Source organism: Prionailurus viverrinus, unplaced genomic scaffold, assembly GCF_022837055.1.
Source record: "Prionailurus viverrinus isolate Anna unplaced genomic scaffold, UM_Priviv_1.0 scaffold_62, whole genome shotgun sequence".
NCBI lineage: Eukaryota > Metazoa > Chordata > Mammalia > Carnivora > Felidae > Prionailurus > Prionailurus viverrinus.
In genome coordinates, this window is record NW_025927624.1 from 3,364 (window position 1) to 30,447 (window position 27,084).

The 27,084-nt window shown below is 40.7% G+C and overlaps 1 protein-coding gene across 1 annotated transcript in view; it reads left to right on the top strand.

The window, feature by feature from the left end:
- The first annotated feature begins 226 nt into the window (after positions 1-226).
- The window catches only part of LOC125159789 (ankyrin repeat domain-containing protein 26-like), a 212,382-nt gene continuing 185,524 nt past the window's right edge, over positions 227-27,084 (top strand). The window contains exons 1-6 of the mRNA XM_047848411.1: positions 227-308; positions 3,219-3,279; positions 3,391-3,593; positions 15,826-15,916; positions 19,772-19,808; positions 25,223-25,295. Of these exons, the coding sequence (XP_047704367.1) occupies position 3,279; positions 3,391-3,593; positions 15,826-15,916; positions 19,772-19,808; positions 25,223-25,295 (405 nt within the window). The 5' untranslated portion in view covers positions 227-308; positions 3,219-3,278. The remainder of the gene's footprint in view (positions 309-3,218; positions 3,280-3,390; positions 3,594-15,825; positions 15,917-19,771; positions 19,809-25,222; positions 25,296-27,084) is intronic.

Sequence of the window (27,084 nt, forward strand, 5' to 3'; positions counted from 1 at the left end):
CGGGGTGAGTATGGAGTTGGTGACTCACTATATTGTACAACTTAAACTAATATAACTCTGGATGTTACTATTACTGGAATTAAAATAAAACTTAATGAAAAAAAACCAGAGGACAACTTTTAATGATACCAAGAAACTTCGTGGAATAAACAGATACTTGACCTTTCGCTTAACTTTTTTAAATTTTGTTTTTAAATGCATGAACATGTTTTTGTTGTATTTTTTTTCTCTAAAGGCGTTCCGACACACCTGTTCCTGATGATTCATGGTCTACATCAGCTAGCCAAGACTTTGATTTTCGTTCCAAGGTAAAGTACCCTCCTGTGAAACTCACTTTCCTGCTCTGAATTGAGTTTTCTCCCTTATTTACTCTGAACATTTAAGAGGAGCCTGTGTATCATCATTTTATGTGTGTCATGGAAAGTTATCAGGAACCAACCACTTTACAGGTACATGACGCGTTGAATGTTTTGTTTTGTTTTGTTGTACTTTGGTAAATCCTACAGGTGGAGGCTGATAAAAGAATGGGCTGGAAAATATATAATGACCGTCAAATTATATCGGGAAAAGCTTTCCCATCATGGAGGCAATATGACATTGCTTAAGGATAAGGATTCTTACTGTAATAGTAACATGACTGATAATACTCATGCCTAAATGAAACCTGATTGGGTCCAAGTATCTATTGTAGGTTGCCCCCCACCCCGGGCAAGTTAAATTTTGGTGAGATACAGGATTTTCCTTTGGCTCTATCCTTTGTTCTACATTTAGACTAAAATCATGTTAGAAAATGTAGAAATTTAGGTGTTTACAGTATTTCTCAACATTTACGTTACAAAGGTGTTCCCCTGTAGTTTTTGAAATAACTCCATGAAGAGTAAGTTAAAATGGTGCATCTCCCCGAAGAATACGTATTTTGCTGAAAAGAGTAGCTCTATGTGCAGAGGCTCTTCATAGCCAAGTTGTCAAATTTCTAATTTCAGAAATCTTTCCTATTCTAGCTTTGAAAACGATCTCCTCCTCGTCCTTGTGTCAGATTCTAAAATTTAAAGTTTCAGACATGTGATATTTATTTCAGTATTCATTTCAAAGCCCCTAAATCTTGATGAGCTCCTGGAGGTTAGGAAAGACACTTGTTTGACTCCTGGAGCTGCTAGAATAAAGGCTTGCTTGGAAGAAGCAATGTCATGGTTTTTGAATGTGAATAAATGAGTAGGGAAATGGAATTCCGTAGAATGGAGTTTGAAAAGTAACAAAATACGCATGATACATCACAATTAAATATGTGAATTTAAAAAGTCAGGCTTCAGTTTATATTCCGTTTTAGTGTTTCACATGTATACACGCAATGAATTCTATTGAGGAAATCAGGAGTTACATAAGAAAGAAGGTTAGAGTATATTTTTAGTATCCTCCCATTGTGAGCTTAGAATTGCAGAGAAAAAGTCCTCAGCCTTTGTTTGTGTAACTCCAACTGTGTCCCATTACATACATCCTTCGAAGGTTCCCATTTCTTCCTAGAATTCTCATTCCCAATTCTTTCTCCATAGTGAATGTTGATGTGTTAGGAACCTGTCTGTTTCCGTTCATTTCTTAGTCTAGTAATAATTTCTAGCTTTTCGGAAGCGATAGATGCCAGAATTTGAACAATTTATTTATACTGAAAAAAATTAAATTCTTCATTACAGTATTTATCACCAGATAACTGTAGAGTGATAAGAGTCAGTATTATTAGGGATATACTGTGAATCGAAGCCTCTCTTTTACGTATAGGTTATATATATATATATATATATATATATATATATATATATATATATTTCAAGGTTTCAAAGAGACTATTGCTCATACTATATTCCCAATCCTACTTATGTACCTGTTGAAAAATATATGTTGTTTCCACGTACCTTATTTTGTTCACATTTCTGCTTTTCTTCCTTGTCTTAAGCTCATGCTTCATTGGTTGGTCATGTCTCCTTTTTTTTTCTTTTTTCCTCTTCTCCCCCCATGGTTTTTAAGATATTTTTGATGTTTTTAAGTTTATTTATTTTGGAGCGCACGAGAGAGACAGAGTGCAAACGGGGTAGGTTCAGAAACAGAGGGAGACACAGAATCCAAAGCAGGCTCCAGGCTCTGAGCTGTCAATATAGAGCTCAATGTGGGGCTGAAACCCACAAACCGTGAGACCATGACTCATGAGCTGAAGTTGGACGCTGAACTGACTGAGCCACCTATATGTTCCCACTACCATGCTCTTTTTTAATGCTTTACCCCTACCCTATGTTTCCTTGCAGAAAACCTTTCTTTAGTGTCTGTTCTTTTAGTATATCACTTTCTGTCAACTCCATTGTCAACATATTGGTTATGGAATTCTACTGTCTGTGTGTGGTTTTCATCCATGACTCATTGCCCCACAAGGTTTATTATTCTTTTTTATCTTTCTTGGAAAGAGCTGAGCTAAATATTTTTGTAGTGTTTGTATTTCTCTTGGAATGGGAGGGAGAGAGAGAGAGAATGAGCAAGTGCTAGTAGGGAGGGGCAGACAGAGAGGAAAGGAGGGAATTTCAAGCAAGTTCCACGCCGTCAGCACAGAACCCGATGTGTGGCTTGAACCCCACTAACCGTGAGTTCATGACCTGAGCTGACATCAAAAGTTGGTCACTTAAATGAGTGAGCCACCCAGGCGTCCCAGAAGGAGCCTCATTTAAATAGTCATATTTGTCTTTAGTGTTTTGAGAAACAGAAGCCACTTAAACTGTTTGCAATTCCAACTTACTGACATAAGATACTACTGAAGAGTATGTTTGTATATTTTCTCTTACAAGAGATAGTTCATGCCAGTCTAAATCATGCAAACACTTCACAAGATAACATATTTAAATTTCTTAGTGTTAGTTTTTTCAACATGCTTTCAATTACCTAGGGTTCATTGTTTATCTGAGGTTACTTTAGTAAAGTATTTACCCGATATTAATCAGTTACAGGTACGGCGAGTAACATTTGGGACTACCTATGAGATCTCTTGTAATCCTCACCACATAAGGAAATGGAGACTGGTAATAAATAGTAAACGGCATAACTGAGATGTGAATCTACATTTGAATGATTCCAAAGCCTGTGTTCCTTGTGTAATGGTGCTCATTTGGTAATGGTGAATATTACAATGATTTTATCGAATTGGATTCTTGTAATCCTTAAAGCTATTAATTCTTTTCTAGAATGTCCCGAAATCACGCATAGCAAAGCTACTGCATTCTTCTTGGAAATTCATTAAAAACAGTAAGCTATGGAAGACTTGTATTATTCACTAATTCTTGTCCATTGTTGTGTTATTCACTAATTTTAAGTTACAGATATTTTCATGTCCTCTTTACTTTGTTTTGTACTAAGTGAGACCAAAACGTGGCACTATGAAACCAGGAGATGGAACCTTATCTGAGGACAACCATCCTCATTCTGAAAATAAAGATATGGCTGAAACTCTTTCCAAACCACCAGTCAGAGTTTACGGCGATCCTCTTCCAGTTTTACCATCATCTAAATCTCTTCTGAAACCTTCTTTCAAGATGTTAGCTGTCCTTGGTCTTGCAAAGGTAAGTTGTTTTGTTTTATACTGCCCCACCCGTACCATCCTCTTGCTCCTTATAATGATGAAAAGGATCTTAGGAAGAAATGGATGTCCTCAAGATCGTAATAGAAATCAGTGTAATGACAACAGAGAGGAAGGTACAGGATTGAAATTTAGAAAGTTTGGTGGGAGTAGACAATTCTCTTGTATGCCTTTATGGAAGCAAAGAAGGAGAAGGCAGCTGGAAAGAATAGCTAGATGCATATGAAGATGTGGAGGGGGGGGAAGGGGAAGAATTCATTTTAGAAGGGTGAGATGAACTTAAAGTATGAAGAGTTGAGAGAAAGTATCATAAAATCACAGCAGCAATAGTGGAATTAAGGCAGAGCAGATGCTCTATGAATTATAAAATGTGGGAGGAAACATTTTAAGTGCAAATTAAGAAAAAAAGCCAGGTAACAACCAAAAAATGCTTAGACTTTTCTGAATGACTTACAGCTGATTTCTGTGAAGAACCGAAAGAAATTTTTGCCCTTGCCTTTCAGTTTAATAAAGGTGATATCCTAGATTTAGTTTAGCAAAACCTGTGTTTCTAAGGAATGCAAAGTGAAATCTGTTTTAGTCCATACCAGGTTGATTGCGAATTTTCACTGTTTGGTTATTGTCTTTCTTGGGGTTTCTAAGATAACTTACCGTGTGGTATAATCTTGGTATATTTTAGGTGTTTTTGAGTAGAAAGAGAGGAAATAAACATTTATTCTTTTCATTATGTAAAATTTCTGGTGATGTAAATAAGGTTCTTTATCCGTGAAATGAAAAACTAAATTTGAAGCTGCAACCCTGAATTTGTTTTTTGTTTTTTAGCTTATTTATTTATTTATTTTGAGAGAGAGAGCAAGCAGGGTAGGGACAGGGAGAGAGGGGAGAGACAGAGAGAATCCCAAACAGGCTCTTCATTGTCAGCACAGAGCTCGACCCATAGCTCAGACTCACAAACCGGTTTGGGAGATGACGACCGGAGCCCAAATCAAGATGCTTAACTGCCTGAGCCACCCAGGTGCCAATTAATCTGCCACACTCTGAAAGAAAAAATATATAAAATATGTTTTCTGCATTCTGATTTATCTTTTTTTAATTTTAAGTTTTCAACTGTTTATGTATTTTGAGAGAGAGGGAGTAAGATAGAGGCAGAGAGAGAGAGAGAGAGAGAGAGAGAGAGAATCCTAAGCAGGCTCTGTGCTGCTAGTTTCAAACCTGACACAGAGCTTGAATAACCTGAGCCAAAATCAAGTTGGATGTTTAACCAGCTGAGCCACCCAGGTGCCACTCTTTTTTTAATAGTATCTGCATAGAATAGACACATACACATATTCCAAATGAATGAACTCAACATGTATAAATTTTTGGCTAATATTAACTCTTTGTCATGACAGAATCATAAGGAAGGAAAGGTTGCCAAGGGGGTAATGCAAAATTCGTTGTAGGAGGTGATTTTTACTTTTTTGAAGATTTCCGACTATAGATACATTTTTAAAAGAATATTTATTTATTTTTTAGAGAGATGGAGCATGAGCGGGGGAATGGCAGAGAGAGAGGGAGACGTAGAATCTGAAGCAGGCTTCAGGCTCTGAGCTGTCAGCACAGAGCCTGACACGTGGGCCTCGAGCTCAGGAGCCATGAGATCGTGACCTGAGCCGAAGTCGGATGCTTAGCCGACTGAGTCCCCCAGGCACCCCAAGATACATTTTATATTATTCAGGGGAAACTTTAGTATTCATAGTTGTTCAATTTAGCATGTAAATTCTTTCATGTCTAAAACTGAGAAAGACTGCTGAGTTGATTTTTTTTTTTGGTCCCTATCTTCTTTCCTCCTGGGAATGTTCAGTCTTCCTTGATAATCAAACATGTATTGGAAGACTTTAAAATCTTCAAATTGGGTGATCATAAATATATTAGTTGCTTAATGCTAGATTCCTTCTCGGGTCCTTAACCACCTTCCTATATGGTGTAGACAGGAAATTAGAGTTCTTCATATGCTGTTTCCAGTGGAATAATAAAACTATATGAAGTTTAAAATAGGTTTTTATATTTTTTTTAGATATCGTGGTAGTCCTGGAAAATGGCTCAAAATTCTGTAATCCTGTATTTCTCTTCTATACTTTAAATCTTGTCCCTTAAGATTAACTTTTTTATTCGTTTTACTATTTTTTTTAATGTTGATTCTTGAGAGAGAGTGAGGGAGCATATGAATCGCAAGCCGACTCCATGCTTCGTGTGGACCTGACGCAGGGCTTGATCCCACGGCCTTGGGATCATGACTCGAGCTGAAATTAAGAGTTGGATGTTCAACTGACTGAGCCACCCAGGCGTCCCAAGATTAATTTTTTAAAAAGCAGTATTCTTATAAAATACTGAATTAGTGTTTCATAATTAAAACATTTGATGACTCTTAACGCCATTCATTACAGAAATGACTATTTGTGTATATTAGTAAAATCATATTTTACATCCTTAAAACTACTGTTGAAATATGGAGTTGAAATCTTGAATCTCATGTTTTTTCCCCTGCATTTGTGATTGTATTATTTTTACTCCTTAAGAATATTTTTAGTGTTTGTTTATTTTTGAGACAGAGAAAGTGAGGGAAAAGGGGAGGGGTAGGGAGAGGGTACAGAGGGTCCAAAGCAGGCTCTGTGCTGACAGCAGAGAGACTGATGCAGAGCTCGAACTCATGAACCAAGAGCTCATGTCATGAGCCAAAGTCGGAGACTTAACTGACTGAGCCACCCAGGCTCCCCTCCCCTGTTTTCATTATTATTCTTTATTTATTCTTTATTTTTATTATTTTACAATTTAGTGTCCAGTTAGGGAATATATAGTGTGTACAGTGTAGTCTTGGCTTCGGGAGTAGATTCCCGTGATTCATCACTTCTGGATAACCCCAGGGCTCATTCCAACATGTGCCCTCCTCAATGCCCACCATCCCTTTTTTCCACCCCCTTAACTCCCCACCTCCATCAACCCTCTGTCTTTTAAGAGCGTCGTATGGTTTGCCTCCCTCTACGTATTTGTAACCATTTTTTTTTCTTTCCCTTCCCCTATGGTCTTGTGTGAAGTTTTCAAATTCCACATCTGAGTGAAAACATACGATATCTTTCTCTTGACTGACTTATTTCATTTAGCATCATACCTTCCAGTTGCTTCCACAGTGTTGCAAATGGCAAGATTCCATTCTTTTTCATGGCCAGGTCGTATTATTCCATTGTAGATAGACCACCACCTCTTCTTTAGCTATTCATCAGTTGATGGACATTCGGGCTCTTTCCATAATTTGGCGATTGTTGATAGAACTGCTATCAACTCTGGGGTACATGTGTGCCTACAAATGAGCACTCCTGTATCCTTTGGATAAATGCCTAATAGTGCTGTTGCTGGGTTGTAGGGTAATTCTATTTTTAAGTTTTTGAGGAACCTCCACACTATTTTCCAGAGTGGCTGCATCCATTTGCATTGCTACCAACAGTGCAAGAGAGTTCCCATTTCGCCACATCGTCGCCAACATCTGTTATTTCCAGAGGTGTGAATTTCACCACCACACTCTGACTGATTGAGGTGTTATCCCAGTGGGGTTTGATTTGTATTTCCTGGATGATGCGTGATGTTGAGCATCTTTGCATGTGTCCGTTGGCCATCTGGGTGTCTCCTTTGGAAAAGTGTCTATTCACGTCCTCTGCCCCTTTCTTCGCTTACTTGGTTTCCAGGTGTTGAGTTTGGCAAGTTCTTTATAGACTTTTTTATCCTAACCCTTTATGTGATATGCCATTTGCAAATACATATCTTCTCCCATTCCATCGGTTGCCTTTAAAGTTGTTGATTGTTGCCTTTGCTGTGTGGCAGCTTTGTATCTTGATGAGGTCCCAAAAGTTCACTTTAGCTTTTATTTCCCTTGCCTTTGGAGACATGTCAAGTAAGTAATTGCTGCAGCCGAGGTCAGAGAGGTGGTTGCCTGTTTTCTCCTCTAGGATTTTGATGGTTTCCTGTCTCACGGTTAACTTTTTCATGCATTGGAGTTTATGTTTGTGTAAGGTGTAAGAAAGTGGTCCAGGTTCACTCTTGTGCATGTTGCTGTCCAGTTCTCCCAGCACCATTAGCTAAAGAGTCTGTCTTTTTTGCATTGGCTACTCTTTCCTGCTTTGTTGGAGCTTAGTTGGCCACACATCGGTGGGCCCATTTCTGGGTTCTCTATTCTATTCTATTGGCCTCTGTGCTTGTTTGGAGCTAATACCGTGCGTTTGAGGAGTCCAGCTTTGTAGTTCAGGCTAAAGTCTGGGATTGTGATGCCTCCCCCACTCTGGTTTTCTTTTTCAACCTTACTTTGGTTGTTCTCGGTCTTTTGGTTCTCTCCAAAGTTTAGGATTGTTTGTTCTAGTTCTGTGAAGAATGCTGCTGTTATTTTGATTGGGATTGCATTGAATGTACAGATTGCTTTGGGTGGTATTGACATTTTAACAATGATTGTTCTTGCAACCCATGAGCATGGGATATTTTCCGGGTTCTTTGTGTGTTCTTCAGTTTCTTTCATAAGTTGTCTATAGTTTTCAGCATACAGATCTTTTACCTCTTTGGTTAGGTTTAATTCTAGGTGTTTTATGGTTTGGTGCAGTGGTAAATGGGATCGATTCCTTGATATCTCTTTCTAATGCTTCATGATTGGTGTATAGACATGCAACCGATCTGGGTGCATTGATTTTAATCCTGCAGCTTTGCTGAATGCATGTATCCATTCTAGCAGTTTTTTGGTGGAGGCTTTCAGGATGTCCACATAGAGTATCGTGTCATCTGCCAACTGTGAATGTTTGACCTCTTCTTTGCCAACTTGGATGCCTTTTATTTCATTTTGTTGTGTGATGTCTGAGTCTAGGACTTCCAACATTATGTTAAGCAACAGTGGTGAGAGTAGAAATCCCTTCGTGTTCCTGATCTCAGGGGAAAAACTCTCAGTGTTTCTCCATGGAGGAGGCTATTAGCTGTGGGCCGTTCATATGTGGCTGTTAGGGTTTGAAGGTCTATTTCTTCTATCTGATTTTCTTGAGGGTTGTATTAAGAAAGGGTGCTGTATTTTGTCAAATGCGTTTCCTGCATCTATTGACAGGATCATATGGTTCTTATCCTTTCTCCTTTTCATGGGACGTGTCATGTTGATTGATTTGTGAATATTGAACCAGCCCTGCTGCCCAGGAATGAATCGCACTTGATCCGGGTTAATCATACCCTTAATATACCGTTGCATTACATTTGCTAGTATCTTGTTGAGAAGGTTTGCATCCATGTTCATCAGGAACTTTGGCCTGTCATTCTGCTTTTTAGTGGGGTCTCTGTCTGCTTTGGAAATCAAGGTAATGCTGGTTTAATAGAAGGAGTCCAGAAGCTTTTCTTCCATTTCTATTTTTTAGAACAGCTTGAGAATAAGAAGGATTAACTCTGTGTTAAAGGTCTGGTAGAATTCCCCTGGGATGCCATCCTGCCCAGGACTCTTATTTGTTGGGAGATTTTTAATAACTGATTGAATGTCTTCTCGGGTTTTGGGTCTGTTCACGTTTTCTATTTCTTCCCGTTTGCTTTTGGTAGTGTGTGGTTGTCTAGGAATTTGTCCATGTCTTCCAGGTTGTCCAAGTTGTTGGCATATACTTTTTCATAGTATCCTCGGATCCTTGTTGTATTTCTGTGGTGTTGGTTGTGATTTCTCGTCTTTCATTTGTGATTTTATCTGTTTGGGCCTCTCTTTCTTCCTTTTGAGAAGTGTGGCTAGGGGGTTATCGATTTTGTTTATTTAAAAAAAAACACATCTCTTACATTGATTGATGTGTGCAACCTTGTTTTTGGATTCTATAGGATTTATTTCTGCTCTACTCTTTTTTGTTTCCCTTCTTCTGCTGACGTAGGGCTTTCTTTGCTGCTGTGTTTCTAGTTCGTTTAGGAGTGAAGTTAGTTTCTGTAGTTGGGACCATCCTTGCTTCTGGAGATACGCCTGGATTGCAATGTATTTTCCTCTAAGGACTGCCTTTGCTGCATCCTAAAGGGTTTGGGTTGCGTGTTTTCATTTTCATTTGCTTCCATATGGTTTTTAATTTCTTCCTTAATCTCCTGGTGGACCCATTCCTTATTGAGGAGGAAGTTCTGTAACCTCCATGCATTTGGAGGCTTTCCAGTTTTTGTTCTTGCGGTTGATTCCAAGTGTCTGAGCGTTGTGATCTGAAAATATGCATGGTATGATCTCAGTCCTTTTATATTGTGGAGGGCTGTTTTGTGACCCAGGATGTGATCTATATTGGAGAATGTTCTATGTGCACTTAAGAAGAATGTGCGTTCTGGGGCGCCTGGGTGGCTCAGTCGGTTGAGCGTCCGACTTCAGCTCAGGTCACAATCTCACGGTTCGTGAGTTCGAGCCCCGCGTCAGGCTCTCGGCTGATGGCTCAGAGCCTGGAGCCTCCTTCCGATTCTGTGTCTCTCTCTCTGCCCCTCCCCCATTAATGCTCTGTTTCTCTCGGTCTCAAAAATAAACAAACATTAAAAAAAAGAAGAATGTGTGTTCTACTGCTGTTGGTTGATAAGATCTTAATATAACGGTGTTGAAATCCATGTATATACATGTATATATTAAGCCAATATATATCTATGTATATCTGAATACATCTGGTCCAATGACACATTGGATATGTGTTTCCTTACTGATTTTCTGCTTGAAGATCTGCCTATTGCCATGAGTGGAGTCTTAAAGTCGTCTACAATCATGGTATTTGTACGTATACATTTAATCATGTTTGTGATTAATCGAGTCATATGTGTGGGCGTTTCACTTTGGGGCCATAAACATTTGCAACTGTTACCTCCTCTTGATGGATAGACCCCTTAATTATGATCCAATGCCCTTCTGAATCTGTTACTACAGTCTCTGGTTTAAAACCTACTCTTACTGTTGGAAGTGTGGCGACTCCAGCTTTCTTTTGACTTCTGGTAGCATGATAGGTGGGTCCCCATAGCTTCACTTTGAATCTGGAGGTGTCCTGGGGTCTAACATCAGTGTCTTGCTGACAACATATAGATGGAACTTGTTGTTTGGTTTAGTTTTGTGTTTTATACATTCTGATTCCCTGTGTCTTTTGATTGGGGCATTGAGTCCATTCACACTCAGAGGGATGAGTTAAAGATATGGATTTAGTGTCATTGTGTTATCTGAAGGTTTCATGCTTTTGGTGAGGCCTCTGGTCCTTTGTAGTCTCTGCTCCTTTCCACTCACAGACTCGCCCCTTAGGATCTCCTGCAGGGCTGGTTTAGTGGTCATGAACTCCATTAGGTTTTCTGTGTCTGGGAAAGCCTTTCTCCCTCTTTCTATTCTAAATGACAGCCTTGCTGGGGAAGGGATTCTTCGCCGCAGATGTTCCCATTCAGCACACTGACCGTTTGCTACCCCTCCCTTCTGCCCTGCCAAGTTTCTTTGGACAGGTCTGCTGCTACCCTTATGTGTCTTCCCTTGTCAAATAAGACCCGTTTGTCCCCAGCTGCTTTCAGAATACTCTCCTTATCTTTGTAGTTTTCCAGTTTCGCTATGGCATGTTGTGGTGTTGACCTGGGTTTGTTGATTTGGAAAGGAATTCTCTGTGCCGCCAGGACTTGGATGACCGTTTCCTTCCCCAGATGAGGGAAGCTCTCAGCTATACGTTGTTCAAAAAAACCTTCTCCCCCTTTCTCTCACTCTTCTTCTTCTGGGACTCGTAGGATGTGGCTAATATTTCATCTCACCGAATCACGTCGGTCTCTAGTACCTGCCTCGTGATCTAGTCATTTCCTTCCTTTCCTTTCTCTGCTTCATCTTTGTCCACAATCGTATCTTCTGTTTCACCGATTCTGTCTGCTGCTTCTCCCATCCTTGCTGTCACTGCATCCAGTTTACTTTGTATCTCCTTTACACCATTTCATTTTCAGCGTTCATCGTGACGATTCCTTAGGTCCTTGATCTCTGAAGCAGTAGATTGTCTGCTGTCTTCTGTGCGTGGTTGCAAGCGCAACTATGCGTCTTATGAGTGTCATTCCAAAAATGTGCTCACATATATTGTTTCTGTGTCTTTTGAGCCCTTCTCTGGCTGTCCTTTCTTCCTGGAATGTTTTTTGAGGAGAATTCTTCGATTTCGTCGTTTTGGCTAGATTCCTGCCCTTTATGTGTGTTAATAGCTTGTTCTGTGTCCCACACCTGCGAGTACTACTGTATTAAAAAGAGCTCCTACACGCTCCAGGGCCTGGCAGTTGAACAAATGTTTTTGGAATGTGTTGTGTGCACTCTTTCAGTGCGTCTTTGGCTACTGTTCCCGCTACTTGGAGTGGCGGTTTGGGCCTTCCACCAGGTGTGCTTTGATTTGTTGGTTGAAGTAATCCTGGGAAAAAGGAGAAGAAGGTGGTGAAGTATCCTTAGCCCAAACCAAAAGAGAAATGACTGGAGTGGAAAAAAAGACCAGGCAGTGACTCAAAGGAGCTCTAGGGCTTAATCCAGAAAGAGAGGGAGGAAAATGAAGAAGGAGATCTAGAAAAGTATAGAGAAAATGCGCAATCAAACCCACAAAGAACCAGAACAGAGGAACAAAGGGAGAAAAATATATAGATATATCTATATCTATCTATCTATCTATCTATCTATCTATATCTATGTATAGATATACAGGTATATATTAAGATATACAGATAAATGTAGAGATATAATTAGCTTTGACCCACGTCAACTCGAGACTACTAGACTGTTTCCAAAGGGAGACGAGGAAAGAGGAGAGTAGAAAGAGAAACAAGGGAAAAGAGAAGAAAGGGAAAGCAAAGGAAAGAAAAGATGGGCGCCTGGGTGTCTCAGTAGGTGAAGCGCCCGACTCTTGAATTTGGCTCACGTCATGTTGTCACTGTTGGTGGGTTCGAAACCCCCATCAGGTTCTGCAGTGAGAGCATGGATCCTGCTCGGATTCTCTCTCTCTCCCTCTCTCTGCCTGTCTTCTGCTTGATCACTCACTCTCTCTCTCTCTCCAAATAAAGAAATAAACGTTAAAAAAGAAAAGGAAAGACAAAAGAATAATAACTCAAATGAAAACAAACAAACTAAGATAGAAAACCGGAGGAGAGTTGTCTATTGGTGCCTGGGACTGGTGGCTGTGCTGGTCTAGACGACGGGCTGTCTGGTCCCATGAGTGTCAGTCTCACTCCTATAGAGAAGCAGTTACGAGGCACAGAGAGTCAGGGTTTGGTGTAATGGGCCTGCCTCCACGGAGGCTCACTGTCCATTCCCTGAAGCCCCACGATGTTGGTCATGGGGAGAGAAATGGCAACACCCCAATCTCTCCTGCCCACACGAGGTGTCTCAAAACTCACTGTTTAGGCTATCCTCACGGAATAGCCTGGGGAGCCGGCTTGTCTTGCTGCACAGTCCCCTGTGCCACCTGAGCACTGAGCTGGGATTCAAAACCCTGTAGGATCCCGCTTTGCTCGGACCTGGTAGTGGAGTTGCGCCACTCTGCCCAGTGGACAGAAGGCCTCTGGCTCGTGCCTGCACGGTCTTTTTCCCTTGGGCAGGGCAATACCTCCCCTTTCCACCGTACTCAAGGTGTTCTCTCCCAGTGTAGCCCTGAGATTCCTACCAAGCCTAGGGGCGGCTCCCTCCAAACCAGGCATGGGAGGTGGTAGCTCTGGTCTAGAGAAAGTCTGGCCACCTTGAAAATACTGTTTTTTCAGCCTCTAAGGCGGTTTTGCAAAGTAGAAACTGGCTCTCTGGACCTCTCCTTGGTCTGTGGTCTGGACAGGCTTTCTCATATCCAAAGCACTTCCCACAGCCTCTCTCTCTACCTTCCCCTCGTTTCTCCACCAAAGGGCTTCCCCCACCTCATGCCTGTGCTGCCCATTTTATTTCTCCCAATTCGCATACACACACTTCTGTCCCGCCAAGCTGTCACTCTGCACCTGTGGAGATTTTTCTGTCCCTCTGCAGCCTGTATTCCTGCCATTCCAAGTGTTGTGACCTCAATACTGCTGTGTTTGAGGGACAAGGGAAATTCTGATCCCCTCCCCTGCCATCTTAACTCCCCCCTCCACCTTTTACTTTCTTTTTCGCAATTTCAAAGGTGGGTGCCTAATCGACTAAGTCACCCAGGCCCCCCAGGAATACTTGTTTTCAATGGGAAGATGTTCGAAAGCCAATAAAATGGCCCTAGTGTCCAGAAAAGAATGGCAAAGTTAGAATGGGCTTTTGATTTTCTCATGTGGGGCTATAATAAGTTCCAGTAAACTCTTAGTGGAGACATCATATAGGTATACGTTGAACCCTTGAACAAGATGGGTTTGGACTGTGGGAGTCCACATACATACAGATTTCTTTTCAATAAATACAGTACCATCCTGTATTTTCTCTTCCTTATGATTGTCTTTTTCGTCTTGGTTTTTTTTTTTTTTAATTATTTATTTTGGGAGAAAGAGAGGGGACAGAGCAGGTGAGTAGGGAAGCGGGGTCAGAGAGAGAATCTTCATCAGGCTCCAGACTGCCAGCGTTGAACTCAGGAAGTCTAGATCATGACCTGAGCCAAAGTCAAGAGCCTGACCCTTAACCGACAGTGCCACCCAGCACCCCTCCCTTACGATTTTCTTAGTAACCTTTTCTTCAGTTGATAGTGTAAGGATACAGTATGTAATACATATAACAGGGGAAACATGCATTAATCGACTGTGTATATTGTTGGTAAGCTCAGCATTCCGTTATCCTAACCCTGACCTCCCATGCTCAGTGTACAGAGTCAATGGCCAAATGAAGCCGAAAAGGTAGATTAGACCTAGAGAGCGTACACAAGCGCTTCTGCTTTAATGTTCTGGTTTTCAATACATATATACTTTTTGATTTCTAAGTGTAATTGCTTCGAAAGTAGGAAATTCAGTAGGCATTTTTGTTTTTTTGATTTGGTTTTGAGGTTTCAAAAGATATTTGTGGATTTTCGAGTGCATGGCCATCAGAGCCCGTAACCCTTGCTTTGTTCAAGGGTCAACAGTAGAGTGATTTGGTACTTTTGAGATCTTCTCAGTGAGATTAGTGTAAATGTTTTGACCTTAATTACTTGGTCCTTGTATACTGAGTACGTACGAAGCAGTTAGCTACTGAGTGTACAAGTGGAGGGTTTAGGTTGTTGTGGTCGGAGCAGAAAAGTAAGTCAACAGCAATCCGTTATAAGTCACTATAAAGGCTTCATCGATAGGAAATGGACAATGTTAGTTGAGAGAAAATTGGGGGGGGCGTTTGTAGTGAGGATGAGGATGAGAGTGGGAGTGGGAATTTTGGTAGTCGGAAAAGATCTGAGAGTGGCAAAAGGTGCCAAGTGAAAGATGAGAAGGACCAGTCGTGTAGACCGTGGCGAGGGACATTCTGGACAGAGAGGACCACGGATCATCATTTTACTCCAATGTCTTGGAGTCACCAAGAAGTAGGAAGGCTCACTCCATCATCATAATCATTATTATTGTTGTGTGTAAAAAAGAGAGTGTGCATAGGGAAATGAGTGAGTAAGACATACATGTTCTTATACTTGCCGTTTGAATGCTTACTACACATTGTGAAGAGTTCCATACCTATATCTACATTGTTTCTGCTACTAGTTCACCGTGATTTTCAGAAAAGTTTTTTCTTACTACTTTGCCATTCGATCCAACCCTTCTTTCGTCAAGAAAAAGGTCAAGCCTTTGTTTCCCTGAACGAAGCAGCAGCTACAACAGTGTTTTGTTGATACTCAACATGATACACTCCAAAGTTTCTGATCATGTGAGGTATGAATTGACACTGAAACAAATGTCTGCCATTTGGTTAGAAGCAGTTTTCATTTATAGCAAGTACATTTTAAAGAATTTGTTTCAAAACTTATTTCAAATGTCCTTTTATTTTGGTCAGGAATGCAAAGGAAGGTGTTTTGTTAGTTCCTTTTTGAAATCTGCATACAAGCCAGGCTTCTGCCTTTGAAAGTCTTTATTCTGGCCTTCCATGATCAGTTTAGAGAGTCAATAGCCAAATGAAGATTCAAAGGGACGCTGAATCAAGAGAGCATATGTGAGGTTTTGTATTTAAATGTTTTGGTGTTCAATACATTTTCCTTATTTGTAAGTCTGATTGTTATTAAAATCATAAATTCAGAAATTTTCTTGGAAAAGGCTTAGGAAGTCTTCACGCAACTCATTACTGATGCTACTTTTAACAGAGTATGTCTGAGAAGCCCAACAAATATGTTCCTCATGTCTCTGGAGCTGTGGATCAGAAAGGGCAAAGGATATTACATGGACAAGTAGAAGGTAAGAACTGTATTTTATTCAAAGGTCATTTGACAGAAGGTTGATTTAAAACAGGAATACTGATATGTTCTAATATCTCAAGAAAACGGCCTGTTAAGTGCATAGGAAAGAGAAAGAGATGTGAAAAGGAGGTAAGTTGCATATCGTATGTGGTGTCAGCAACAGATTAAATTGAGAGTGCCACCAAAGGAGCTAAATGACTAGTTCCCTTTCAAGACCCTGGAAGGCCCGAGGAACCCCAGGAAAGAAGAGAAGAGCCAAAGAGGGAATCATGTGAATGGCAGAGACTACAGGAAATAAATGAAGGAAGGTAAGCCGGTGTGTATGGTGTTTGTACTGGAAGGTGGTAAAATACACTAGTTCTTTAAAGGGAAGAGCAGACTATTGGAAATGCAGCAACACTATCAGGTGAGCTTCTCGTACCAGAATTTGTCAGAGTCGTATCCCCAAATGTTCCCACTCTTACTGTTATCCTCACTGTTGGCAAGACATTAAGGCCTGACCTAGCTGATGATGCAGAGTTATGTCCTAAGTACCATGGGTGAACATAAGCGTTTGTAGTCAGCGATAAATGTATATACGTTAATGCCATATAAAATGGGGGTACTTCATACGGTAGTATCCTTTAGGGCAAAATAAGAGAATTGGAAGGAGGGTCACATAAGGAGACATCAAGATAACGCATCGGACATTTTGGATGCCGTATTTGTGACTTTTGATTACTTTGGCAATAACTGCCTTTAATAGGTGAACTATATTTTTAATGTTCTGGGAAAATAAGGAAAAGAAACAAAAGCACACTATAATCAGTAGTATGTTTTCATATTCTGTCTGACAGTTCTGGTTGTTGTAGAATGATCCCTGTTACTTCTTTGATTCCTATCTGCCAGAAAAATGAACTAAGTCCTAGGGAGTTGGAGAAAATTAACTGATTTTTCATATTTCAGAGAACTTTTATATGGTAGAACATAGGGGCAATCACCAGGATTTGCTCTCTCTCTCTCTCTCTCTCTCTTTTCGGAGTAAAATAAGATTGTTGCTTGTTTCACACTTTCTGACATCATGATTTCATGTATTCCTTTTAAACCTTTCTTCAAATGGATATATAGGTATGTAGGAATTTTCAAGTCAAATACCAAGAAAAGAGATTCCAGGAAAGGTATTCTGTGACATAACCTTCTGACTGTAACCACGTGTAAGACATCAACCCAAATAATAAAATTTCACAAAGTGCAGTTGTGTTAGAGGCATCCCAGTGACACCCAGATTTGATGATTCACTAGAAGAGGTCACAGGACTCCGCATATAGTTGTAGTCATGCGTGTGGATTGGTATGGGGACAGGCTAGAAAGGCCAATCAGCACCGAGCAATGGTGCACGGGGTGAAAGGCCAGAGGAAACCAAGCGCAGGCTTCCAGGAATCCTTTCTCTATGGAGTTGGCAGGATGTGCTAAATTCCTCCAGCATGAAATTAGGACAGCACAAGTGAAATGTTGTGGGCCAGTACGAGGCTTATGGATACTCAGTGCCCGAGGTTTTCATCAAATGCTAATCACATAGGCATCTTCTCCTTAGCATGTCCCCAAATTCCAGGTTTCCAGAAAGGAAATCAAGCGTACGGCCTTAAGCACATTGAGTGTAGCAGCACTTAGGCACAGTGAACCACTCTTAACCAGCTAGGGAATGGTGGGAACCCTCCTTAAATCCAAGATCCCAGGGAACAGCCAAGGGCCAGTCATTCAAGTAGGATGTTCTGAGGGTAGCCATCTTCGGCCTGCTGGGTGAAATCTGTTCTGCATAGGAATTATAGCCCTGACGTCATTTTTGGTGGTGTCTTCAAATTTTGTTTTACTAGCAAGTAACATGACGGTTACCATGGTACTGGTTTCAGTTTCATCATCCATATGAAGTAGGTATTTGTGTAAAAAGTACTAGGGCAATATTAGGTCATTATCATCTTTTTATTTTTTTATGTGATTAAGCTTTCATTATGATTCTTAGGTGTGATCAACATAATGATTTTTGATTTAAACTTAGAATGAAAATCTCTTAATTATCTGGAAAACCCAGGTTTGATTCCTATGGTGCTGAACCCCTGTTTGTAGGTATAAGATTTCGGATCATATTCATCAATTGTTTTCTTGCCTAAGTATACAAATAACTGTTGTATTTTTGTGTTTTGTTTATGCATTTTCATATACTTCCAAATGGGAGTCAGTACCCTATTGTGTTACTTTGATCTCTATTTTAATGTTCAAGGTGACTGTATCATGAGTTAGTATATGCTAAGAGTAGCTTCAATGGATACCATATTTTGTTGTTTTTGTTGTTTCATACATTTAATAAGCCTGATTTTTGACATCAGTTTTAAGTTCACAGCAAAATATAATAGGAAGTACAGAGAGACCCCATATACCATACCGCGCTCCCGTACACGCCTAGCCTCCCCTGCTGTTAACATCTGGCACGACAGTGGTCCATTTTTAGTAGGATTTTTTTTTTCAGTTCCTTGGTTTAGTTTTGAGCGAGAGAGCATGCATGCGTGTGAGCAGCCAAGGGGCAGAGGGAGAGGGGGGAAAGAATCCTGTGCTGTCAGCACAGAGCCTGATGCAGGACTTGATCCCATGAACGGTGAGATCATGACCTGAGCTCAGATCCAGAGTTGGACGCTGAAGCAACTGAGCCACCCAGGCACCCTGACGACAGTGGTGCATTTTCTACGGACACGAACTGTTCATTTGGAGGCCAAGTGTCTAATGTGCATTAGTGTTCAGCCTTGGTGTTATACATTCTATGAGTTTTAACAAATGTGTAATGATGTGAATCCACCTTTGTGGTATCGTGTGAAAGAGTTGCACTGCCTTAAAAGTCCTCTGTGCTGTGCCCGTTTATCCCTACGTTCACCCCAACCCTTAGCTCCAGAGCCTTGCTCTCTCCAGGTGTCATATAGTTAGAATCATAGAGTGGATGTCTTTGAATGTTTAGAAAGTGAAAATATCCTGGTAATTGAATGTAGGCATTCAAGCTATTCTTTGCCCTTTGTTTCGTTTAGTTGCTCATCAGTAGAGGATCTGCTGGCCTCTGCCTCCCATGAAAAAAAGTATGATTTCTCTAGATGTGTGTCACCTAATGGGGAAGGTTGAGAAAAATGACATCATGAACCACTACAGAGCACTCACATTGGGATCCTCCTCCTCTGTGATGTGCGGTGGGTCTAGATAGACTCTCTAGCAATGGAAGGAGACAGCCTCAAGAGGTTAGAACGATATCAAACAGGAATGCCAAATCTTTCCTTCTTGCCTTGCCAGTGGAAATAAGGCCAGGGAGAGTCTGTTTGCTATGGTTTGGCCATGCTGCAAAGTACAATGGCTATAGAGCACACGTTGTGAGGGGGTGTTTCCTCCTAAGACTGAGGAGTGTCTGCTGAAGAGCTGGGGAAGTTCTGCCGTGTTCCCGCAAAATAAAGATACTCTCTTTCAACTCCTCTAGGAGTGGAAGTCCAGAAAAATCATGCTAGTTTCAGTCTGACATTGGCCGCTCATGATAATCATTCTCCTAACGCTACCAGTTGCCTCCAGTGCCATAGAGTCGGTCAGTGATGGCCATTGTAAACATCAGTTCCCCTGTAGGTGTCAAATTCTGATAAAACCCATTCTTGCTTTTGGTCAATATAGAGGAGAAAGTAAGATTTCTTAGTGCTTTAAGCCTACGAATGGTATAATTACCATTCAGTGTAGTGTGGTTTCCAGGTGTGGTCCCAAAGCAATACTTTTTCACAAATCGTAAGCCGTACACTTGTAATTTCCTCTATTTTTTCGATTGTTGATTTAACATGTATTTTGCTTTCTTCTTTAGGAGCAGATAAGAATGCTGAGGAAGATTCTATAGCCAGGTAGGATTTTTATGGATTTGTAAAACTGACATTTGCTGGGGCACCCGGGTGGCTCAGTCGGTTAAGGGTGTGACTCTTGACTTCAACTCAGGTTTGTGAGTTCAAGCCCCACGCCGGGGTTTGCGCTGACAGCCTCCTTGGGATATGTTTCCCGATTTCTGTGTGCACTCACTCTCAAAGTATAAAGGAATGAAATGAAATGAAACGGATAATGAAAGGAAAGGAAAGGGAATGAATGAACTGAAAATTATGTGTCTCCTAAGGGAACGCAGAGAACAAAACCAGTTGTTGCGTGTTCTACGCTGGACCAGACACTATATCCTATGGGTACCATCTGTTCAGTTATATAGTCATTGTACAGCTTTGCAAAGTAGCTGTGTTATTGTAGCCTACTTTTTATTACTTTGGCAACTGTGGTTCAGGGAGGTTGATGACTCGACCATGCTTCCATAGTTAACGGGTAGCTGAGGGGCTTTGCCCGTCAGCCCTTGAAGCTTCCGCATCCATTCTCTGGTTCCTCAGCAGCACGGAGATGAAGATACAGATCCTAGGGCAGATCAACTCAGAATGTCAAAGATAATGATGTCGGAACACGAATTTAGGGTTTGCTTAAGAACCCAGGTTAGTCCAAGCATTTGGCCTCATGTATTTGACCACTAGTGCTAACACAAGTCATTAGTGCAGTGGTAACTCGTCCCTTGTTTTTACCATCCGAGATTTTAGGGTGGATGTCAGCTATGGCCATGGTGTCAAGGCTTTTACATAATAAGCAAGATGTCGTCAGGCAAGTCCTTAGACGTAGTGATGTCCCCTCTTCTTGAGACAAATGAGGTTTCTGTAAAAGAAGGATATCTAGTTGTAGACCATGTTACGTTAATTAAACTCACTCTCTATTTTGAGGATATTGCTATATGATTCTCTGTTGCCTAAGTTCCCAGGCTGGTTTCCCTTTGGACTAGTACCCTTGTCTAGTTCTAGGAAGCTTTTTGGGTTTTTTTGCAGCTTTTTTTCCCCATGACTTTTTGTACTCTGTTTTTGCCTTTTGACTTTCTTCTCTGGTTTCCTTGCTATTTCTTCTTCTTCTTTTTTTTTTTTTTCCAAAAATTTCCCCACTTCGGCCAGCGAAGGACTCTCCGTTTTTCTAGAGGCCAAATCAAAAGCACTTAGGGTCTCAAGATTTACGGAACCACAGACATTAATTCCTCAAAACACCCTCTGTTACATCAACCTATGTTTCAGCTCCTTGCCCGATGGTTGTTTCCCTGGAGAATTTGAAACTCAAAGAGATTGAAGTGACCTATTTGGATATGATAAGTGACAGAAATGCGATTTAAATTCTGGTTTTCTTTTTTTCTTTCTTTCTTTCTTCCTTCTTTTTGTCTTCATCTTGCAGGAAACTGTTTTAAAAATAGAAAGCTGGGGAGTTGGTCTAATGAATACAGTGCAGGAGGGTAAGAATCGACTTAGCAGAGGAGACCAGGTTTCAAGGAGAACAACACTGAGTTGGTTAGGAATACGAGTTTGAGAAAAGATGTCAGAATACGGGGGTTTATGCCAAGTGAGATAAAGGTGGTTGACAAGAACGAAGGACCCAGGATTAGGGGAGTTGTTTAGAAAGGCATATTCAAATAGAGAGTTCAAGAGGGTCGTGACCAGGTTTCTGCTTTTGTGTGCGTTGGTTTCATTGAAGGTGCGAGCATACCTCAGCTTTTCTGATGAGAGAGATTAAAAATCATTTGAGCAGCTGGGAAGAGTCTGTTTACAGCAAATAGAAATATGATATTCCCTCCTTCCACCCCAACTGAGGGAGGATAGCTTAGATCCTCTCAAGGAATTGGGGGTGGGGGGTGGAGATTCCGAACATCAGGGATGTATGGCCCAAGGCAAGCTGTCTCCTCACTCCACCTCTTTTCCTAAATCTGTGATGCCCTTCCCATGTACTTGTAGGGCTGGACAGGGGTAGGACTGACTTGTCAAATCAGTAAGGGAGCTTCATCTGGATCGGTGATAACATGCCTATGTTGAGGTGACTGTGTGGATGACTGAGACTGCCAGTTAGCTTGTTCTCCAGGAGCAGGACATGGTTCCTACCCTCGGTCATTTGAGCCCATCCTTGTTGTAGGTGTGTGTGGCTTCATAGGCTAAAGATTGAAAGGTTGGGGGATGCCACAGAACCGTGCCGAAGAGTGATATAGGAGTGGGAGCTCATAGGGAAGAAAATAGTCAGGCAGCGTATAGAGAAACAGAGGCACAACTACCAGGACCATTTTGATCACAGTCTCTGTCCTTGGGTAGCTGAATGCCCCTGAAGGCTTGGAATGTCTTGCTAGTTATTATGGACCTAAATAAGGCAAGACCAGTGTGGGAACAAAGTTGGCCTTGGGAACTTTGACTCTTTCCATCTCTAGTTAGTACTACCACTCATAACATAGAAACCGAAACTTTGATACGTTTACTTAAACGGAGGTCTACCTGACACACAAGGTAATATGTGATGCAACAACTCTGGATGTTTCACCGTGATCGCCATAAGCGTAGCTCCCATCTGTTAATGTATGATGCTATTACGATACCACTGGCTAGATTCCCTATGCTGTACCTTTGAGCCTTGTGATTTATTCATTCTATAACTGGAACCCTGAACTCCCCTCTCCCCTTCCCCCACTTTGTCCATCCCCCCACCTCCCCTCCCTTCTGGCAAGAGTCAAATCTCTGCATTTATGGGTCTGTTTCTGCTTTTGCTCTGTTTGTTCATTTATTCCCCTTTTTACATTCTACACAGAAGTGAAATCATATAGGATTTGTCTTTCTCTGTCTGACTTATTTCACTTACCCTCATACCATCTAGGTACATCCATGATGTTGCAGATGGCAGCATCTCATTCTCATTTAGAGCTGCGTAATATTTCAGTGTGTGCATGTCTGTGTGTGTGTGTGTGTGTGTGTGTGTGTATGTCTGCGTGTGTGTGTGTGGTGTCTTCATGTATTGGTGGACACTTGGGTTGCTTCCGTATCTTGTCTATTGTAAATAATGCTATAATAAAGATAAGGGTGCATATATCTTTTCAAATTAGTACTTCCATTTCCCTTGGGTAAATAAATACCCAGTAGTGGAATCACTGGATCCTGTGGTATTTGTGTTTTAAATTCATTGAGGCCCCTCCATAGTGGCTTTCACTGTGGCGATACCAATTTATATCCCATGACCGGTGCACAAGGGTTGTTTTTCCTCCACACCCTGAGCAACCCTTGTTGTTTCCTGTGTGTTGAAACTGAGCCATTCTGACAGATGTGAGGTGAGAAGTCATTGTGGTAACGTTTATACATTTCATTTTCAACCATTTCAGAGCATTGTCTGCCTGTCACATTTGGTTATGGAAACTCAGACTGGGTCTTTCCTGGAGATTTCACAGGGTAGGAGAGGTCGAGGCCAAATAGAGAACAGAAAGCTTTTTTTAAAACAGGGTCCAAATTGTGAAAGCCCTGTACTCTGGAAAGCGTAAAACACTGATGAAAGAAATTGAAGGTGACGGAAAGAAAGAGAAAGACATCCGATGCTCACAGATGGGAAGAATACATATTTTTAAAGTGTCTACACTACCCAAAGCCATCTACAGATGTCATGCAATCCCTGTCACCATACCAACAGCATTTGTCACAGAGTTAGACAAACAAGCCTACACGTTGTATAGAACCACAAAAGACCTTGAACGGTCAAAGCAATATTGAAAACGAGGAACCCTGGAGGTATCGCAATCTCAGCTTTCAAGTTCTATTCCAAAGCTGTAGGAATCCAAACAGTATGGTGGGTACTGGCGTACAAAATAGCCTTATACTTCAGTGGAATAGAACCGCAAACCCGGACATCAATCCACCACTGTATGGTCAGTTCATCTTCTACAAACAGGAACGACTATCCAGTGGGGAAAAGGCATTCTCTTCACCAAGTGGTGTTGGGAAAACTGGACAAGCCACATGCCAAAGAATGAACCTGGACCAATTTAATGCCAGTAATAGCAACCAATTTGTACCATACACACAAATAAACTCAGAATGAATTAAACACCTAAGTGTGAGACTTGAAACCATAAAAAAAAAATCCTTGAAGAGAGCACAGGCCGTCATTTCTCTGACTTTGGCTGTAGCCACATTTTACTAGTTATGTCTCTTGAGCCAAGGGAAATAAAGCAAGAATAAAGTTTGGGGGCTATATCAACCTACGAAGCTTTTGCACAGTGAAGGAAACCGTCATAACTGAAAGGCAACCTCTGGAATGGGAGAACAAATTTGGAAATGTTTTGCAAATCCAGTAAAGGGTTAGTATCCACAATGTCTAAAAAATGGATACATGTCAACATCACCCCCCTCCAAAAGAGCCCAGTTTACAAATGAGCAGTAGACATAACCAGACACTTTTCCAAAGACAACATACAGATGGTCAACAGACACATGAAAAGATGCTCTCCCAAACTACAACGAGATACCACGTCACACCTGTCAGAATGGCTACACTCCAAGACACAAGAAGCAAGTGTTTGCGAGGATGTGGAGACAAAGGAAACCTCTTGCACCGTTGGAGGAAATGCAAATGGGGGCGGGCCCTGTGGAAAACAGTATGGAGGTTCCTCACAAAATTAAAACCAGAACTCTCCTATGATCCAGTAATTGCACTCCTGGATACTATCCAAGAGAATACAAAAACACGAATTCCACGGGACACACACACTCCTGTGTTTATTGCAGCATTATTTCCAACACCCAGCGCAAGCGTCCATTGACAGCTGAGTGAACCAAGACGAAGCCCTATATGAATGTATGTGTGTGTGTATATGTATATCCATACGCAGACACACACACATACACACACACACACACACACACACACACTGTAATATTACTCAATCATAAAACAATGAAATCTTGCCGTTTGCAATCACCTGGATGGAGCCTGAGTGTAGTATGGTAAGCAAAGTCAGGGAAAGACAAATGCCATATGATTTTACTCATGTAGCACTTAAGAAACAACAAACGAGCAAAGGGAGGAAAGAAAAGGGGAGAGAAACCAAGAAATAGGCTCTTCACTGCAGAGAAGAAACGGCTGGTTGCGGAGTGGAGGTGAGTGGTGGGAGGGGTGAAAGAGATGATGGGGATGAAGGAGTGCCCTTGTCATGATGAGCACGGGGTGAGTATGGAGTTGGTGAATCACTATATTGTACAACTTAAACTAAGATAACTCTGGATGTTGCTATTACTGGTATTAAAATAAAACTTAATGAAAAAACCAGAGGCCAATTTTAATGATACCAAGAAACTTCGTGCAATAAACAGATAGGCGACCTTTCCCTTAACTTTTTTAAATTGTGTTGTTAAATGAATGAACATGTTTTTCTTTTATTTTTTTTTTTGCTCTAAAGGCTTTCCGACAAACCTGGTCCTGATGATTCATGGTCTACATCATCTAGCCAAGTCTTAGATTTTGGGACCAAGGTAAAGTACCCTCCTGTGAAACTCACTTTCCTGCTCTGAATTGAGTTTTCTCCCTTATTTACTCTGAACATTTAAGAGGAGCCTGTGTATCGTCATTTTATGTGTGTCATGGAAAGTTAGCAAGAACAAACCACTTTACAGATACATGACACGTTGAATGTTTTGTTTTGTTTTGTTGTACTTTGGTAAATCCTACAGGTGGAGGCCGATAAAAGAATGGGCTGGAAAATATATAATGACCGTCATATTATATTGGGAAAAGCTTTCCCATCATGGAGGCAATATGACATTTGCTTAAGGATAAGGATTCTCACTGTGGTAGTAACATGACTGATAATACTCATGCCCAAATGAAACCTGATTGGGTCCAAGTATCTATTGCAGGTCCCCCCCCCCCCCCGCCCAGGGCAAGTTTTATTTTAGTGACATACAGGATTTTCCTTTGGCTCTATCCTTTGTTCTACATTTGGACTAAAATAATATTAGAAAAGGTAGAAATTTAGATGTTTACATTATTTCTCAACATTTACCTTACAAAGCTGTTCTCCTGTAGTTTTCAAATAACTGCATGAAGAGTAAGTTAAAATGGTGCATCTCCCCGAAGAATACGTATTTTGCTGAAAAGAGTAGCTCTATGAGCAGAGGCTCTTCATAGCCAAGTTGTCAACTTTCTGATTTCAGAAATCTTTCCTATTCTAGCTTTGAACACTATCTCCTCCCAGTCCTTGTGTCAGATTCTAAAATTTAAAGCTTCAGACATCTGATATTTACTTCAGTATTCATTTCAAAGCCCCTCAGTCATGATAAGCTCCTGGAGGTTAGGAAACACACTTGTTTGAGTCCTCGAGCTCCTAGAATAACGTCTTGCTTGGAAGAAGCAATGTCATGGTTTTTGAATGTGAATAAATGAGTAGGGAAATGGAATTCCGTAGAATGGAGTTTGAAAAGTAACAAAATACGCATGATATATCACAATTAAATATGTGAATTTAAAAAGTCAGGCTTCAGTTTATATTCCGTTTTAGTGTCTAACATGTATAAACGCAAATGAATTCTATTGAGGAAATCAGGAGTTACATAAGAAAGAAGGTTACAGTATATTTTTAGTATCCTCCTATTGTGAGCTTAAAATTGCAGAGAAAAAGTCCTCAGCCTTTGCTTGTGTAACCCCATCTGGGTCCCATTACACACATCCTTTGAAGGTTCCCATTTCTTCCTAGAATTCTCATTCCCAATTCTTTCTCCATAGTGAATGTTGACGTGTTAGGAACCTCTCTTTTTCTGTTCTTTTGTTAGTCTAGTAATAATTTCTAGCTTTTCGGAAGCGATAGATGCCAGGAATTGAAGAGTTTATTTATAGTGAAAAAAATTAAATTCTTTATTAAAGCATTTATAACCAGATAACTGTAGAGTGATAAGATCAGTATTATTAGGGATATACCGTGAATCAAAGCCTCTCTTTTACATAAATATTAGATAGATAGATAGATAGATAGATAGATGGATGGATATAGATATAGATAGATAGATAGATATATAGGTAGGTAGAGATAGAGATAGAGATAGAGATATATATATATAATATACAGTTACATACACATATATATTTACACTTATATATACACACACATACATGTATACATATATATGTACACATACACACACACACAAACATATATATATATGTATATATATATGCACACACACACACACACATAGAGACATATATCTTTAAAAGGTTTAAAAGAGACTATTGTTCATAGGATATTCCCAATCCTACTTATATACC